Consider the following 16,901-nt stretch of genomic DNA (forward strand, 5'->3'; position numbering starts at 1 on the left):
GCCCTTTGTGCACAATCTGTAGATTACATAATATTTACTCTTTGCCTCTCTTGATAAAATACTTTAACTAACAGTAGAAGGAGAAAGCTAATAGAACACTGAACGCACGGTTGATAATTTACTCTAGATACCAACATGTATGTATTGTTAAATACAATGAAATCTTTACGGTACAGTAATTGTTGAAATAGCGCTTGTAAAAAGTAAAGGTTAATGCAAATTAATTTTTCCAAAGTGCTGTCTCTCTATAGGATCCCCACAAAAATCATACCTTATCCTAAATGTTAAATTAAATCATCTGAAACAATAAATTCCTTCCTTTTGCAGCACATCTGATGTCCAGGCTACTTATTCTGCTATAACACAATCCTCTCTCCCCATCACAAGCCTGCAGCTACTTCCGAATCCTTCGCCTGCCTGAGCTCTACTTAATAATTGTACAACTTCAGGTTGCCGAAGAATACGTATCACTGATGTTCCGGTATGCAGAGACGCTCAAAGTGGTAAACATTCCAAATAAAATGACAAATATAACAAACGAGGAGACATTTCTCGCCATTTGTATATCTTTCATAACTAGTTTTCCTAAAATGTACGCCTTCAGGGTGCATGAATGAAACAGGAAAGGGTGCCTCTAAGAACACCAGTTCGTTAACACCCTTGGTGTTGTGCAGAGACAATCCTCCACCAATTCCTAGGCGACCATGCACAGGCAACCCCTTCGACAGCTCTCAGATTCGACATGCTCACAAGGTGATAGATCAATGGACAGTACGGGCTTCCTCAACAGATTTTTATCGTCTCCAAAAACAAAACAAGGTATTTGCCTAAAGTGAAAAGGGAGAAGGGGACGCAAATAACACAAGTTTTCCACTAGAACAGACAGAATTTATTATCTTTCATGAGACCTTGCTAAGCCTGGTCATTATCAAACACTGCCGCCAGCTAGCTGATGTCTCCATGTTCTAATATGAGCCTTCTGACTCCGTACAAAATGTTCGCTCATTAAGTCGCTCCCTTTCTCACAAAAACCAGGGAACAACTAAGTTGATCACTGATGTTCATTAACTTCTGATCTCATACACAACTTTTAAAGCTCAGCTTCACACCATAGGACCCATGACTCCCGACCTACCACTACGACGCCTGCATTTGACTTCTTGATTTCGCGAGCTACAAAGCCTTCCAGCCAATCGGAATCAAGAGCAAAATTCAGATATTTTCACTGACCATTTCCTGCCGCCGTTAACAGAACTTCTGTAAGATGCTGCTTCCTGGGTGGACGTCTAGAACGTTTTCTACAGTGGGTATCAGAAAACAGTGGCCATCATAGGAAATCACAGACCTTTAACCCAGCCATACGGGCTTTGGCCACAACCAATCCAGGAGGATTAGGGAAAGACCGATCCATCATTTTCAGGCGGGACAACACCTCCATCCCCCTGATGCTGCCTGTCACAGACGACAGCCACCTGAATTTCCCATTATCTCACTGTACGGTTGCCAAGAAAAAGTCACTATGACTACCTTTCTTAAAGGATTCTGAACTTAGTGGCCTCGGGGATGAGAATTTCCGCCTTATGCAAGACACTTTTTTTTTCACCCATACATGTTTCAGTACTTTCGTGCTATCGTCAGTGGGTTCAATTTTTATTTTTAGCTGTAAAATAGTTGTTACATATTAACATTTGCGTTGTTTACAACATTATGTAAAACTTCCATTTATAGCTTCATTGGCGAAACGTGGATGTAAGCCTTAGTTAACATACCTTACATGATGTTATTGTCCATTTCTTTTGGTAGCTATTCTGCTACACAATATACAACTTGTCATCTGCAAACAGTAAAACGTAATTTATTTTTCTGTTTCTTATCCATTTAGGAACGGAAATGAGTCTGTATAATTTTTTTTCGTGTAACTTACAGTTTTGAAGTTGTGGTGAGTTCTCCTGTGTTGTTGACGGTGTAAATAGGCTTACTTCTTAACGTATGGTCGCTTGGCACTGCACTTTTTCGATTTCTCAAAGCATAGGCGGAGTTTTCGCTGCCATTACGTGTTGTTGTGGGCGTGTAGTGTTCATTTGTTTCGTAGCGTGTTTTGCTGGGTGGGGCGCGCGAGTTTGATTTTATTTGGCGTCAGTGGTGTATGGTTTATGTGGGTTTACGTGAGTGTGTTGAGTGAAAATGTCAGTATCACTTAAGGCCGTGGGGAAAAATGGGGTGTTGTGGAATTCCACCCCCCCCCCCCCTCTCCTCCTCTCACACACGAGCGCTACGCCCACAGCGCTGATTCAGCCATGTGAATCTGCCAGAAAAGTCGTTTATTTAAAGATGTTGTTCACCCCGCGCTTCACGTTGGCTTGACTTCCAGTTACGTTGTCAAAGCGATTCAGTCGAGTAGCGATAGGCATCCACGCATCGTTGTTTTGGATCGAGGGCGAAGGTATGCGGGACAAACTGTGTACACGCTTTTTCTTCTTCAAACCATTCTGGAGAATGTCTAGTATACTTCATTTAGAGATGTTACTCCTCTGCGATTTGCGTCAGAACAGCGCAGACACGCTGCGGCTGCACTTCCACTACTTAGCACTCCCTCTCACAACTGACTGGTCAAATGCACGTGTGTTGTTTACAGTTCAAAACGCTACTGTTGCTACTGCGATAGAAGTTAACTCGTTTCCTTCACCAAGCGAAGCAACTAAGCATGAAAAGATAATTTAGAATCTGTATATGCAATGCAGATCTCAATACACGTTTAGTTCTTTCCACTTATGCGAAAACGTAATTTCGTCCAGAAATCTGAATCACTCGTAGACAATAATACTGCATTGGCAAAGCAACATTTAACCATATTTTTACGAATGATAAGCTCTTGCAGGACACAATAATGATAGTAACCTTAGCATTTGAGTTTATACGTGCTCGAGACTCGCTAATGTCCAAGTCGCATAACTTCAGTCTGAAAATGGATGACTTCGTCTGGGAAAAGCAGAAAAATGGGCGAGATATTTTTATTTAGGAGCTGAACATGGAAACAGAGGAACACCACAACGGCTCTATTAAGAGTTCACTCGAAGATAATAAGTTCTGTGGACTGTATTTCCAGGACATGTGCCAGACAACGCAGAAGTCGGATCACGAGATGGAAATGAAGACATCCAACTCCAGCGGCTCCTGCGCAAATACCGTTCTACTGAGTTCGGACACAAACTCTTGCGCTGGATACATGTCAAGCAGCTCTTGCTCCGAAGACAAGAACTTTTATCCAGGTAACCCAAGCAGGGAGTTGTAAGCTGTGTGAATACAGAAAGGTGTAAATTCAACTAAACGCGTCGCATCTTGGCTTCCAGATAACATCGGCAGGCACCCAGAGAACTGCACCCACGTACACAGAAGCAACTGGTCGGAGCTACCACTGCCTTCAGACACGGCCAACGGCAACGTGAGCTGCCTTCTGCAGGTTCGTTCCCAGCACCAGATGCTCTTTCACCCTAACATAAGAAGTAAGGGAAAATAACAAGATGAGATGGTGAAATATGATTAAATATTTGACTCGTTCCTTTATCGCCAAGTTGGGTCTAGCTGCATCCCTGCACATGGAAGCATTCTTCTGTTTATCTTTTTATAAGTACTGGAGTGACTTGTGACCACGACGTCTGGCGGATTTTAGCTGCAAGAAGTACTCTGAGGAATCTTATTTGATATGTCTCTACGTTATTATGAAGTTTTGTAATCGACGTAGAAGACAAACACAGAGTGATTTAACAACATACATACATTGGAGAAGAGTTTCCTGAGATATGTTCAAGGCTGTACAAAAGTGGTTAGATAAACGATGAGAAACGAACATTTTTAAAACAATATATAGTTAAGGAAAATAAAGAAAGGTGACTCTTGCATGAAAAGAATATGTAAGAAGGAAGAATACCAGAGGAAGTTTTATCATGCTGATCGAACAGCAAACGAGGCAATGGAAGAGCACCGGAACAATAGTAATAACATGCTCTACGATAGGAATGGCGAATCGCCTGTTACCTGGACGAATTTTTCTACTTTTTGGTTTTATTGAAGAACATCTGTCAGCAGAAGAACAAACACTGGTGTCTAGTACCATACAAATATTTTCCACCCTCATTCGTCTACCGTGATTGATGGAGATTTAGATCGTGCTGGTCATTTATCGCAGTTTTCACTATACAAGAAATTTGTGCGATATAAAATAAAATCGAAGTAACATTTTATTACAAGAGAACATAAGCCGCACAGTAGTTCATGAGCAGAGCGAAAGCTGCGAAGCTGCACAAAGTGCACGCTACAAGAAAGGCATTATGGATGGGCGACGTTTCAGTAATAATAGCGTATCTTAACACATTATACATCTCACTTATTGGTCACGAACATAAAATGAAATAGGACGATAAAGAATAGGGCTATACGGAACAGAATAGAGTGTAGATTATTATTTTTTATTTTATGTTTTTCTTTATTTATTTATTTACGCCGAGTACGGACGATAAAAGGAGAAACTCATTCTTCATTGTTCACTACCAAAAAGCAAAGAGAGATACTCAACTTGCTCTCGAAGTTCGGCATTGTAAGTGTCAGTGACGTCATTTGCCCAAAAGATCAATTCCATGACATGTAACACATCAGCCAGTACTCGGCAACTGTCCTCTGTAGTATGTTTGTGATATAGGTATTGGACTCGCGGGTTCAGAATCCCGTCTGTGTTTTCCGTGATTTCCGTGAATCACGTATGGCGAAAGCCCTGATGGTTTTGTTGAAGTAGCGACAACAGCTGTCATACTCTCGCGTCCAAGCGGAGCTTACTGCGATGAGGCAGACATTAAGACCATTGCCCGCCTTGCGACTGAATGCGGCCTGGTGGCGTGGCAGGCACGTGACTCGATAAGGTTCAAATGGTTCAAATGGCTCTGAGCACTATGGGACTTCACTTCTGAGGTCATCAGTCCCCTAGAACTTAGAACTACTTAAACCTAACTAACCTAAGGACATCACACACATCCATGCCCGAGGCAGGTTTCGAACCTGCGACCGTAGTGGTCGCGCGGTTCCAGACTGAAGGGCCTAGAACCGCTCGGCCACACCGGCCGGCTGACTCGATAAGGAAAGTATATATTACGCTGGTAGTGTATCGTGGCAGTCGGCAGCGCCCATAAACAAACTGGAACTCTGACTGTCCGAGGGGCGAGGAGCAGTGTGCGGGAATAAACACCGCCTCCCTCTCGAAGGGCTGCCATCCTACGTCCGCGTTCTGTGCTTTCGGGAAAGCAGAACTGACATAACGGTCGCTGATTCCTTTTCTAGTGGTGAGATTTTCATTCGTATAATCCCTTCATGCATCACGATTAGTCTCTTTACTCTAACCAAATTGGAAAGAAAACACAACGCAAAGCAAATTGGAATATACAAAGCAATTGGTAGTGATTACAGCGTAATTGTTTTCTACGGTTGGCAGTGGTTGTTCGGGCCCGACCACTACCGGTATCTAAAGCAACCATAGTTCAAAACACTCCGCACTTAAATGAAATTTTGACCCTGCTGCGGAGTGTGCGCTGATATGAAACTTCCTGGAAGATTATAACTGTGTGCCGGACCGAGACTCGAACTCGGGACTTTTGCCTTTCATCAAAGGCCCCGAGCTCGAGTCTCGGTCAGGCACACAGTTTTAATCTGCCATCATAATAAGCGAAACAGAGACGACTGGGAATCATTCTCGTGGTTCTCGCGAGCTCGAGTCAAAAGGATGTGTTGTTTACGCATGCGGTCGAAGCACCTGCCTCGATGACGAAGGAGTTTCCGTACTCGGCGGCTCCCTTAGTCGCTCCGGCTAACGAGACGCGATATACAAAGCCTGAATGCGAGAAGTTTCCTGGTACGGGTTCAGTCAGTGAAGGCAACACGGATGTGCATTATTTTACCTGATATTCCAAGAGTAAACATTCCGATATAGCCGCTAGTCTCAGGTGGCACCGATGGAAGTGACCTAGGAAGATGCTAACCAGACTGAGGAAAGAGCGTGGAACACCTGCGCTAGAAACAAATAATTCTTTCAACGCCCTACGCAGCGAAGAGCCAGCAGAACAACAAGCAGGGCTGGAGAACAACACACCAGCAACAACAATTAGAGAAGTTTTCACCTGTAGCGCTGCAGTACTCGGACGACTAAAAAAAGCTGAATACTTACCTAAAGATGTACTGCGGTAGATATTTCGCCGCCAAACAAGTTGGCGGAGACAAATTAAAGTTTATGATTACGAGGACTGCTGATGATGCCAAAATAATAGATATTATCGTAGCTGAAGGGATAGGTATGATCGTAGCTGAAAGGATTCCGTGTAACACGTTCCCGACTGTGAAAGCAGAATGGATGAGTGCTGCCATTAAAATGTTCCCCACGACTATCCCTCACGACGATGTAAAATCAGATGTGTAAGAAATGGGATACTCCACCACAGTTGTCGAGTGGCTCAAGATTCCACGCTCACAGAAAGTCTCGCCGAAGCCTTCCGGATACAGAGAAGCAGAGAAACATTTTCCACAAGTAGGGATCTTACAACCTAGTTGTCACTGAAGAAAAGTTGTCACTCATGAAAAATTACGATCTAGCAGAGGCCCAGTTCAATGCTAAATCTGCCAAGAATATCTGGCGCGTCATTGTCCAATGGCACCGAGAGGACAATGTCCACTAAATTCGGCATCTCCGGTGCTATGTTGCAATAGAAGGCAAACATCCATCCATTTACAGAGGCCACATCAGGTACAAAAACGTTAGACGCTGACAGACTAGTCCTCTTCACTAAAGCCCAAGGACGCCGCGAAAAATACAGCATCCGCAACTACCAGCAGCCTAAAATAATCTTTGCACCACAACGCCAACCACGCAAAAAACAGCAGTTCCAACCCCCATACTTATGATGCAATGCTCTACATGGATAGGTGTGATCAGCTAGTCCGTAAAGTTGGCAAGGATGCAGCCGCTGCCACTCATGCAGCACTGAGACTCATCCAGGAGCAAACTTGAAGACAACAGTCCCACGTCGTGCCACAGACCACGGCAGAGCATATCAGAGGTTACTGGACTAGTACATGCACTTCATAAACTCTTACTGAAATAAAGAAACCGTTGCCACGCTGCCATCAGTCACAGCCACGACGGTACAAGAAGCCAACAGAATCATGTTGATGATAACCAGCGGAATCAACCAGCTGGATATACCTAGAAATAAGCTAACTGAAGTCATCAGGTTTTCGACTTGGAATGCCAACGGCACATACGACCACCTGCTGTTGTTCACGCAATTCATGAAAGACCTGATCTTTGACGTTTGCGTGGTGGCTGAAACTTATTAAAACCTGCATTGCGAACCAACGGTCCCAATTGTGCGTACTCTCGCACCGACGCCCTACAGCTGGAAGTTGAACTACTGTCTAGGTCAGGAACCGACTCTGCCACTATACTGCACTGAAGCCAGCGCTACACGACGAAGAAACCACTTCATTTGCATTGAAGACCAGACAAGCCATCATCCTCGTTGCATAAAAGGGCATGCAACTAACCTCATCGAAACTAGAGGGAAGTACATTATCGTCAGGGACCTTAATGCCACGGTGTGGCAATACTGGACAATCACTCGCACTGCCCACACCTTACTCAGAGCAGCAGAACACTACTTTGTGTAAGTATGTCGACTTGAAGAACTCCTCAGCTATCTAGCCAATGGAAACCGGCCGTACGTATTCGATGTCTGTATCGTCAAGTAAATTCCTGGATTCATTTCTGTGGAGGTCTTACACGTGCTTTCACCTGATCACAGAGGGAATGTTCACCACTATAAATAGGCATCTTAACACAGCTAAAAGCCAACTCGGATGAATACCAACGACAGGTGTAAACCAAAATCGGTGATTATGTACTCGAAGCTGGCACCAGTATGAATAATGCAATTCTATATCTACGTCCAATACTGTAGCAGTGACGCCTTACACTCCATGAGCACGGAACCCAGCCATCCAGCGGGAAGAGGAACTGACCGATCAAGGAGTGGAGCCTTACAAGACAGCACGCAGTTAAAATCCCCTTCAGCGGCAAATTAGGACAGCTTTAATTGGGCACCGACTTTGTAGATGGGTGGAAAAGATAGCCGCACTTCAACCTGATGCCACTGCTTGGGACGTAGCCCACTTCATTACGAAGAGACAGCCCAAGATGCCACCGTTAACAACTGCTGCTGGTCAGACCTACACTCCACTGGGCAAAGCAAACGCTACAGCTGATCTATCTGAAAACAACTTTGAACCCATGACGGAGTCCGTCAAAGACGCCCACATTCAACTGGTGAACGAACGACTCCAAGTATATAAGTCCACTGAACCGGAAGAAGATCTGGAGATAGAGGCCGTCACAGCAAACTTTCAAACGGCTGCCACATAGGAATGATCAAATCAGGGCCTAGATGCCCAAGAATTGCCTCTAGAGAGCGGATCTTTAACAGCCTCCTGACTCATAAGAAGTATCCCTCATCTCGTAAGAAAGTCGTAATAGCTATCCCAAAACCGGGGAAAAATTGAGCAGATCCTACCAGCTACGAGACTATCAGGCTCCCCTCCGAGCTGGGCAAGGTCTCCGAGAGCGTATTGCTAGCGCAGTTCAATAACGACCGTAGCAGTGTTGTTCTAGGAGCAGATCGGGTTCCTAGCATGACACACCTCGCCTCTCCACCTTCTATGTCTGGTGGAAGAAACAAACGTAGCATTTAATTACAGGAAACAATGTGCCATGATCCTCCTAGATGTGTCCTGTGCCACTGGCAGCGCCTGGCATCAGGGTCTGATTTACAAACTATTACCGAGCTTCCTGTAACAACTCATAACCTATCTAGAAGGTCGCTCCTTCATTGTTGGAGTGGGGGACGCCATTTCACAGTGCAGAAATTTACTTGCTGCGGTGCTTCAAGGGTCGGTGGTGGGTTTTGTCTTGCCTACACAGCAGTCACTCGATGCTATCAAAGTAATCGATGCAAACGGTACTGCCTTGATGTGCAGACACAAACGATCATATGTGATACGACGCGGACTACTGGACCTGCAGAGTCACTGAATGGGCATCAAACTGACGTAATAGGTTTGACGCTGGCAATAGCGAAGCTGGTCTGTTATCAAAGCGGCGGCCCAGACCAACAGGAGACATCATTCTCCCACCCGCATACCGTGGACGGAAATAGGGTAAAATAAAGAAGGATCACTCCTGATCGACAGCTCGCGTGGAAACATCAGGTCGAAGACACATAGAAGAAAACTTTTGTCATCCTGGGAGCCTTTTTACCTCTATTTAAAATCTCCCCTCTCAGAGCACCGCATACTGATGATCTTCCTAGCGATGATACACTCAATCACAGGCTATGAGTGTCCGGTATGGGGAAATGGATACTGATAACATTCATCGCCTCCAGAATAAAGCGTTCCATTGCATATAACATGTCCCCATTATTTTCCATGTTTCTATATTCACAAAGTTGCAGGGGAAAAACAAGGGATCAAGAGGGTGAAGGAGAACACAGAACATTTATGTACTAAGTTGCGACACTCACCCAATGCTCTCATAAGACAATTAGGTCAGCCTAAAGAAGACATAGGCTGCTGCAAGTGGCTTGTGGACCTACTGGACAGGTAGTGGTCCACAACAGATTAGATATTATCCAGTAAAATGTGGCCCAAGTGAAGACACATTCAGCATGTTCAAATACAGCACGCATCATCAGACCTAGTAGGCAGTATCTTTGTGTAACACAGCACCAAACAGCTCAACAGATGGACACTATTTCTGAAGAAGGCAAACGGAGAATCATTCTAGCAACAACACAGGCCGCAAATGGGGATTCCCATGATATGAGCAACTTTCACAAGGGCAGATTGTTATGGCGTGGCTTATGGGAAACGAGCATCTCGGAAACGACGAAGCGGGTCGTCTGTTCGCTTATTACAGTCATGGGCATCTACTCAAATTGGTTGAAGCACAGCAAAACCACATTCAGGCGACAGCGTGTTCGGCATCCACGCCTCATCACAGAAAGCGGAGGGGGGCCCCTTTCCCACTGTGCGAATTAGGATAGGTAGAGATCAGTGGAGGAGATGATGTCAGAGAACAGCGCTGGTGCAGGTGGGCGCCTATCGGAGCGTACCGACGTTGCTGAATATTGGGCTCCGGAGTAGACTTCCCGTAAGCATTCACAAGTTGACCCAACGACATTGTCATTTACGATTGCAGTGAGGACTGGATCATCAAGACTGGATCATGGATCAATGGAAACGTGTTGCCTGCTCAGATGGCGGACGCGGGCCGGTGGTGATGGTATTACGCTACGGGTGACTTTCACTTTGGCGACCATGGAACCTGTGGTAGTAATCAATGGCACCATGACAGCTGTGGAATGCGCAAACATTATTCAAAAAATGGTTCAAATGGCTCTGAGCACTATGTGACTTAACTTCTGAGGTCATCAGTCCCCTAGAACTTAGAACTTCTTAAACATAACTAACCTAAGGACATCACACGCATCCATGCCCGAGGCAGGATTCGAAACTGCGACCGTAGCGCTCGGACGGTTCCAGACTATAGCCCCTAGAACCGCTCGGCCACCGCGGCCGGCGCAAAAATTATTCCTTGACGTCTTCCCGTATTTAGTGACATACTTTAGCAAAAAAAAGAAAAAAAAAAAAAAACTTCCCATGTCAGACGACCAGAATGGTGCTGCATCGGTTTCAGGAACATGACAGTGAACTGACGTTGCTGTCTTGCGACCAAATTTTCTGAATTCCGTGGAACACATCTAGGGTGCCACCGGGCGCTAGCTCACCCCGAATTTTATGAGGTTTGCGTGATCTGTGCGTAGACATTTGATGCCACCAACCTCTGAAAACCTGCCAAGGATCTGTCGTATCTGTGCTATGTAGGATTCTTACTGTGCTGCGTTCCAAAGGTGGACCAACATGCTGTTATAGAGAAGGTTATGTTTTGGCTCATCGAGTAGTTCATAGGAGGAATACCAGCCGCGCAATGATAAGTCCTTCAAACAACTCCATAGCAATGAGAGCAATACTTACACTTTTCTTTAATTTACTGTTGTAGTCAAAGACCTATCTAATTCGAGAAGTTAAAACAATATTAATGAATTCAGCAATAATCTGTGGATTTTATAATAGACACATACTCGGACCTTGTTAATGTTCCGTTACTGTGAACGGATATAACTCTTAAGTTGCAAAGAGTTGTAATACACCACTTACCTCTCTTACTAAAGGAAAAACCACACCTGAAATAACTACGCATGCTAGCGTTCTCTGGCACTTAAACGTGACTGTTGCTAGGCAACATCTAGCCGCATATTGACTACAGCGACTGACAATGCGTACAGTAAAAGTTAATAGATTAATTTACCGTTTGCGGAACTCTCTATCAACGTATCACTTAATTCAGAAAACTTGCTATAACGAATGGCTAGACAGTAAACATTTCACTAACTTACTTCATAGATACTAAAAACGTAACGAATAATCTGTCAGTAACTCTGAAAAGACCGTCTATCCCCTCATTAATTCGAGAACAGTAAAGAGTTGTGCAACATAATACGTCCAGATTGAACAGCGTTTCGGTCACTGCTAACAGTACCGTCCTTTTTCTGCCAACAGCCGCAGTGCCGCAGAGTGTCCAATGAAGGCAAGATGAGCAACGTCAACGGAGCCGAAGAGTGCAATGCGAACACTCCGCTTCTGAGCGGGCACAACTCGTGCTCCAGGGAGGAGACGCCTCTCACTCATCTGCCACGTGTTGATACAGGTACGAAACTGCTTTGCACTGCTGTCTTCATCTACATCTACATCTACATGATTACTCTGCAATTCACATTTAAGTGCTTGGCAGAGGGTTCGTAGAACCACAATCATACTATCTCCCTACCATTCCACTCCCGAACAGCGCGCGGGAAAAACGAACAGCTAAACCTTTCTGTTCGTGCTCTGATTTCACTTATTTTATTTTGATGATCATTCCTACCTATGTAAGCTGGGCTCAACAAAATATTTTCGCATTCGGAAGAGAAAGTTGGTGACTGAAATTTCGTAAATAGATCTCGCCGCGACGAAAAACGTCTTTGCTTTAATGACTTCCATCCCAACTCGCGTACCATATCTGCCACACTCTCTCCCCTATTACGTAATAATACAAAACGAGCTGCCCTTTTTTGCACCCTTTCGATGTCCTCCGTCAACCCCACCTGGTAAGGATCCCACACCGCGCAGCAATATTCTAACAATGGATGCAACTTCCAAGTGTCCTGCCAATGAAACGCAACCTTTGGCTCGCCTTCCCCACAATATTATCAATGTGGTCTTTCCAACTGAAGTGGTTCGTAATTTTAACACCCAGGTACTTAGTTGAATTGACAGCCTTGAGAATTGTACTATTTATCGAGTAATCGAATTCCAGCGGATTTCTTTTCGCACTCATGTGGATCACCTCACACTTTTCGTTATTTAGCGTCAACTGCTAACTGCCACACCACACAGCAATCTTTTCTAAATCGCTTTGCAACTGATACTGGTCTTCAGATGACCTTACTAGACCGTAAATTACAGCATCATCTGCGAACAACCTGCATTCTATCGGGAGAATGACGATATCGCAACGTAAAGTCGTAAAATGACATTGGTGTGTCATCAGCTGTATGGTTAATATAATTACACTACTGGCCATTAAAATTGCGACACCAAGAAGAAATGCAGATGATAAACGGGTACTCATTGGACAAATATATTATACTAGAACTTACATGTGATTACATTTTCACGCAATTTGGGTGCACAGATCCTGAGAAATCAGTACGTAGAACAACCACCTCTGGCCGTAATAATGGCCTTTATACGCCTTGGCATTGAGTCAAACAGTGCTTGGATGGCGTGTACAGGTACAGCTGCCCATGCAACTTCAACACGATACCACAGTTCATCAAGAGTAGTAACTGGCGTATTGTGATGCTCGGCCACCATTGACCAGACGTTTTCAATTGTTGAGAGATCTGGAGAACGTGCTGGCCAGGGCAGCAGTCGAACATTTTCTGTATCCAGAAAGGCCAGTACAGGACCTGCAACATGCGGTTGTGCATTATCCTGCTGAAATGTAGGGTTCCGCAGGGATCGAATGAAGGGTAGAGCCACGGGTCGTAACACATTTCAGATGTAACGTCCACTGTTCAAAGTGCCGTCAGTGCGAATAAGAGGTGACCGAGACGTGTAACCAATGGCACCCCATACCATCACGCCGGGTGATACGCCAGTATGGCGGTGACGAATACACGCTTCGAAAGTGCGTTCACCGCGATGTCGCCAAACACGGATGTGACCATCATGATGCTCTAAACAGAACCTGGATTCATCCGAAAAAATGACGTTTTGCCATTCGTGCACCCAGGTTCGACGTTGAGTACACAACCGCAGGCGCTCTTGTCTGTGATGCAGCGTCAAGGGTAACCGCAGCCATGGTCTCCGAGCTGATAATCCATGCTGCTGCAAACGTCGTCGAACTGTTCGTGCAGATGGTTGTTGTCTTGCAAAGGTCCACATCTGTTGACTCAGGAATCGAGACGTGCCTGCACGATCCGTTACAGCCATGCGGATAAGATGCCTGTCATCTCGACTGATAGTGATACGAGGCCGTTGGGATCCAGCACGGCGTTCCGTATTACTCTCCTGAACCCACCGATTCCATATTCTGTTAACAGTCAGTGGATCTCGACCAACGCGAGCAGCAGTGTCGCGATACGATAAACTGCAATCGTGATAGGCTACAATCCTATCTTTATCAATGTCGGAAACGTGAGGGTACGCGTTTCTCCTCCTTACACGAGGCATCACAACCACGTTTCACCAGGTGACGCCGGTGAACTGCTGTTTGTGTATGAGAAATCGGTTGGAAACTTTTCTCATGTCGGCACGTTGTAGGTGTCACCACCGGCGTCACCCTTGCGTGAATGCTCTGAAAAGCTAATCATTTGCATACCACAGCCTCTTCTTCCTGTCGGTTAAATTTCGCGTCTGTAGCACGTCATCTTCGTGGTGTAGGAATTCTAATGGCCAGTAGTGTTGTACATCACATATATCCACAAAAAATATTTTCTCTTGCTGTTTTCCTATACGAGATGAGGGACTACTCTGTGTATTATGAGTCCCTGCTTTTCATAATCAGTCCTCGAATACAGTCCAGCAAATACGTTTCAGTATCTCTGCATCAGGTACTATAACTTAGGCGGCACTAGTTTCCGTTAAGATTGTGCCTTGCAAACTGCCTCAGCAACAATACAAAAATCCGCAAACTCAATCCGTATTTATTCCGTGGATTCTTGTCAGACCTACAAAATAGCTACACATTGGAATTAGTTTCATACACACCAGCTATTACGGCGGGAAAAGTACCATAGTTCCATTAATATAAAACTACGTTCATGCCGCCACCTCGGTGATCATTAAATTTGCGGAAACATGTTGGTCTTTCTTTCATGAGTCTCTGGCCACCATTTCCCTAAGTGAAAATGTGATTACAGTATCTCTAACGAGTCAGTAGTTATTGAGAACGTCAAATCCAGCTCCAAAAAAAGTTAAACATAACAGTAAATATTTTTCTGCAATGCTACTCGCACAACTATAAATTACATTTTATTACATTATGTATTGAACCTTTCACTTATCGTGTCAGAACTGCAGTTTCTCTTGCGAATAAACTTTTTAGTAGTGAGACACGTGATTTTTGTGTTGAATGTAGTGTGAAGGCTTTCGTCTGTCTTTCAGCCGACTTCAACATACGGCCAGTGCCATCTGACAGAAGGAGCTCTCTGTGTGAAGACGGATACGCCAGCGTGTGCTCCGTGTACAACGACCCAGTCAGATACACAATGGTGCCGGATCATCACCCCTCGGTAAGTTGACGTACGCTCTCTATCTGGGCTCCTGGTAACTAGTGAGCAACGAACAGTGTGTGTGCAGCACAAATTCAAATATCATTCTAAATATTTTCTGATATTTGATTATGATGGAAACAATCAAATGGATTGTGCTCCTTCAAGTTTATACACGGTGGATAATTATTATAGGTATAATCAAAATGAGCGAACAGAGGACAATGAACCTAGAAACAATCCTATTTACTGTTGTTAAGTCGGCCATATATCCGCTTTGATCGTAACTGCAGGGGCACTTTTTATACATAGGCATTAGCCTGTATCGTCACACTTGCGATACGTTTGGTTTGAAAATGAACGTAGGTGCTCGAAAGTAGTGGCCATCAAGAAATAAAGAACATACTTCTTTATACAACTTATGACGGAGCTACCGCCATTTATTTCAATCCTAATAATGGTAGTATCTGAAACCATTGGCCTCCCCGATACGTCATATGCACAAGTGCAGTCATATCAATGTTACGACAGTGTTAAAGCCTGAACTCCGTTCAAATAGGCCTTGGAAGGTCCAACGGTACCGAACGGCCGCCCTGTCATCCTCAGCCCAGAGGCGTCACTGGATGCGGATATGGAGGGGCATGCGGTCAGCACACCGCTCTCCCGGCCGTACGTCAGTTTCCGAGATCGGAGCTCCTCAGTTTGTCTCACAAGGGCTGAGTGCACCCCGCTTGCCAACAGCGCTCGGAAAACCTGATGGTCACCCATGCAAGTGCTAGCCCAGCCCGACAGCGCCTAACTTCGGTGATCTGACGGGAACCGGTGTTACCACTGCGGCAAGGCAGTTAATGCCTAAGGCTACGTTTGTTTCGAAACGTCGCACCTGAGGCTCAAGTTAATAAGTAAGTGCTACGAGGAACTCATCAACGAATGACTGCTGATAAACTGATTTATTGCTATAACTCTAATATCGTATTAAACAATAGTTTTCAAAAATGGATACCGTGGCCGTATCGAAAGTAGTGCAAAAGTGCTTATTTAGTCTGAACAGATTAGAGCCGTAACGCTCTCTTTTACATCTGACAAAGAATAACGCATAAGAAATTTTATGCAACAATCACAGTAATAATAATTTCAATTATTAAAGAATTAATAATTGTCAATAATAATAGTAATACTCATAATAATGATAAAATAATAGAGGAATTAAGAATTATATTAATTTGTCTTTTATAACAAACTCAATAATTAATCTGCTATTTAAAATAATAGCAGGTTGCAGAATGTTTTTATTAACTTAAGAACGACGCATTTCGCCCGGTCAGGGCATCAGCAGGTTATCCTAAAATACAGGGGCCAACAATCAGTCCGGCGTGGTATTATTCTGGGCAACTATAAAAGTAAAATAAGCTTCAAAATCCGAAAGCACAAAATTATACAGAGAAACGTAATGTAACTCTCATTAAATAATCACAAATTGTCTGCCAAAAAGCATCCGTTAAGAAGGCCAGATACCGCATAAAGCTTGCTAAAAGGCAATCTGTATGGAAAAATATTAAAAATTAATGAAATAAAATCACCGGGATCAGGCATTAGTAGAAAACGAAGGAAAAATCGAAAGTATGTATTACCCTATGGAGTATTAATGACCCTAATTACGCCTAGGAGCTGTGACGGGCTTTAGGGTCCTCCAATGGAATGCACGATCGACGATCGCCAGTAAAGGTGTCCTTCCGCATGCACTTTGGACACGGAAGGGAGCAGTGGCTGCCATCTAAGGGACGTGGTTTCAACCGATTTCTGTTGTCTGCTTTCGAGGATACAAAATTTATCGCCAAGACAGAGAAGATGGTCGAAGAGGTGTCTTCATTAATAATGGACTGTATCGCACCTCAGTACAGATATCCCACGAGAATGTAAATAGCTTTCAAGCGA

At 44.4% G+C, this 16,901-nt stretch overlaps 1 protein-coding gene across 1 annotated transcript in view; it reads left to right on the forward strand.

The window, feature by feature from the left end:
• Positions 1 to 16,901, forward strand: part of LOC124712111 (roundabout homolog 2-like) — a 108,754-nt gene that overhangs the window by 70,813 nt on the left and 21,040 nt on the right. The window contains exons 11-14 of the mRNA XM_047242408.1: positions 3,107 to 3,269; positions 3,351 to 3,460; positions 11,710 to 11,857; positions 14,860 to 14,987. Coding sequence (XP_047098364.1) covers positions 3,107 to 3,269; positions 3,351 to 3,460; positions 11,710 to 11,857; positions 14,860 to 14,987 — 549 coding nt within the window. The remainder of the gene's footprint in view (positions 1 to 3,106; positions 3,270 to 3,350; positions 3,461 to 11,709; positions 11,858 to 14,859; positions 14,988 to 16,901) is intronic.

This window comes from Schistocerca piceifrons, chromosome 8 (assembly GCF_021461385.2).
Source record: "Schistocerca piceifrons isolate TAMUIC-IGC-003096 chromosome 8, iqSchPice1.1, whole genome shotgun sequence".
Lineage (NCBI taxonomy): Eukaryota > Metazoa > Arthropoda > Insecta > Orthoptera > Acrididae > Schistocerca > Schistocerca piceifrons.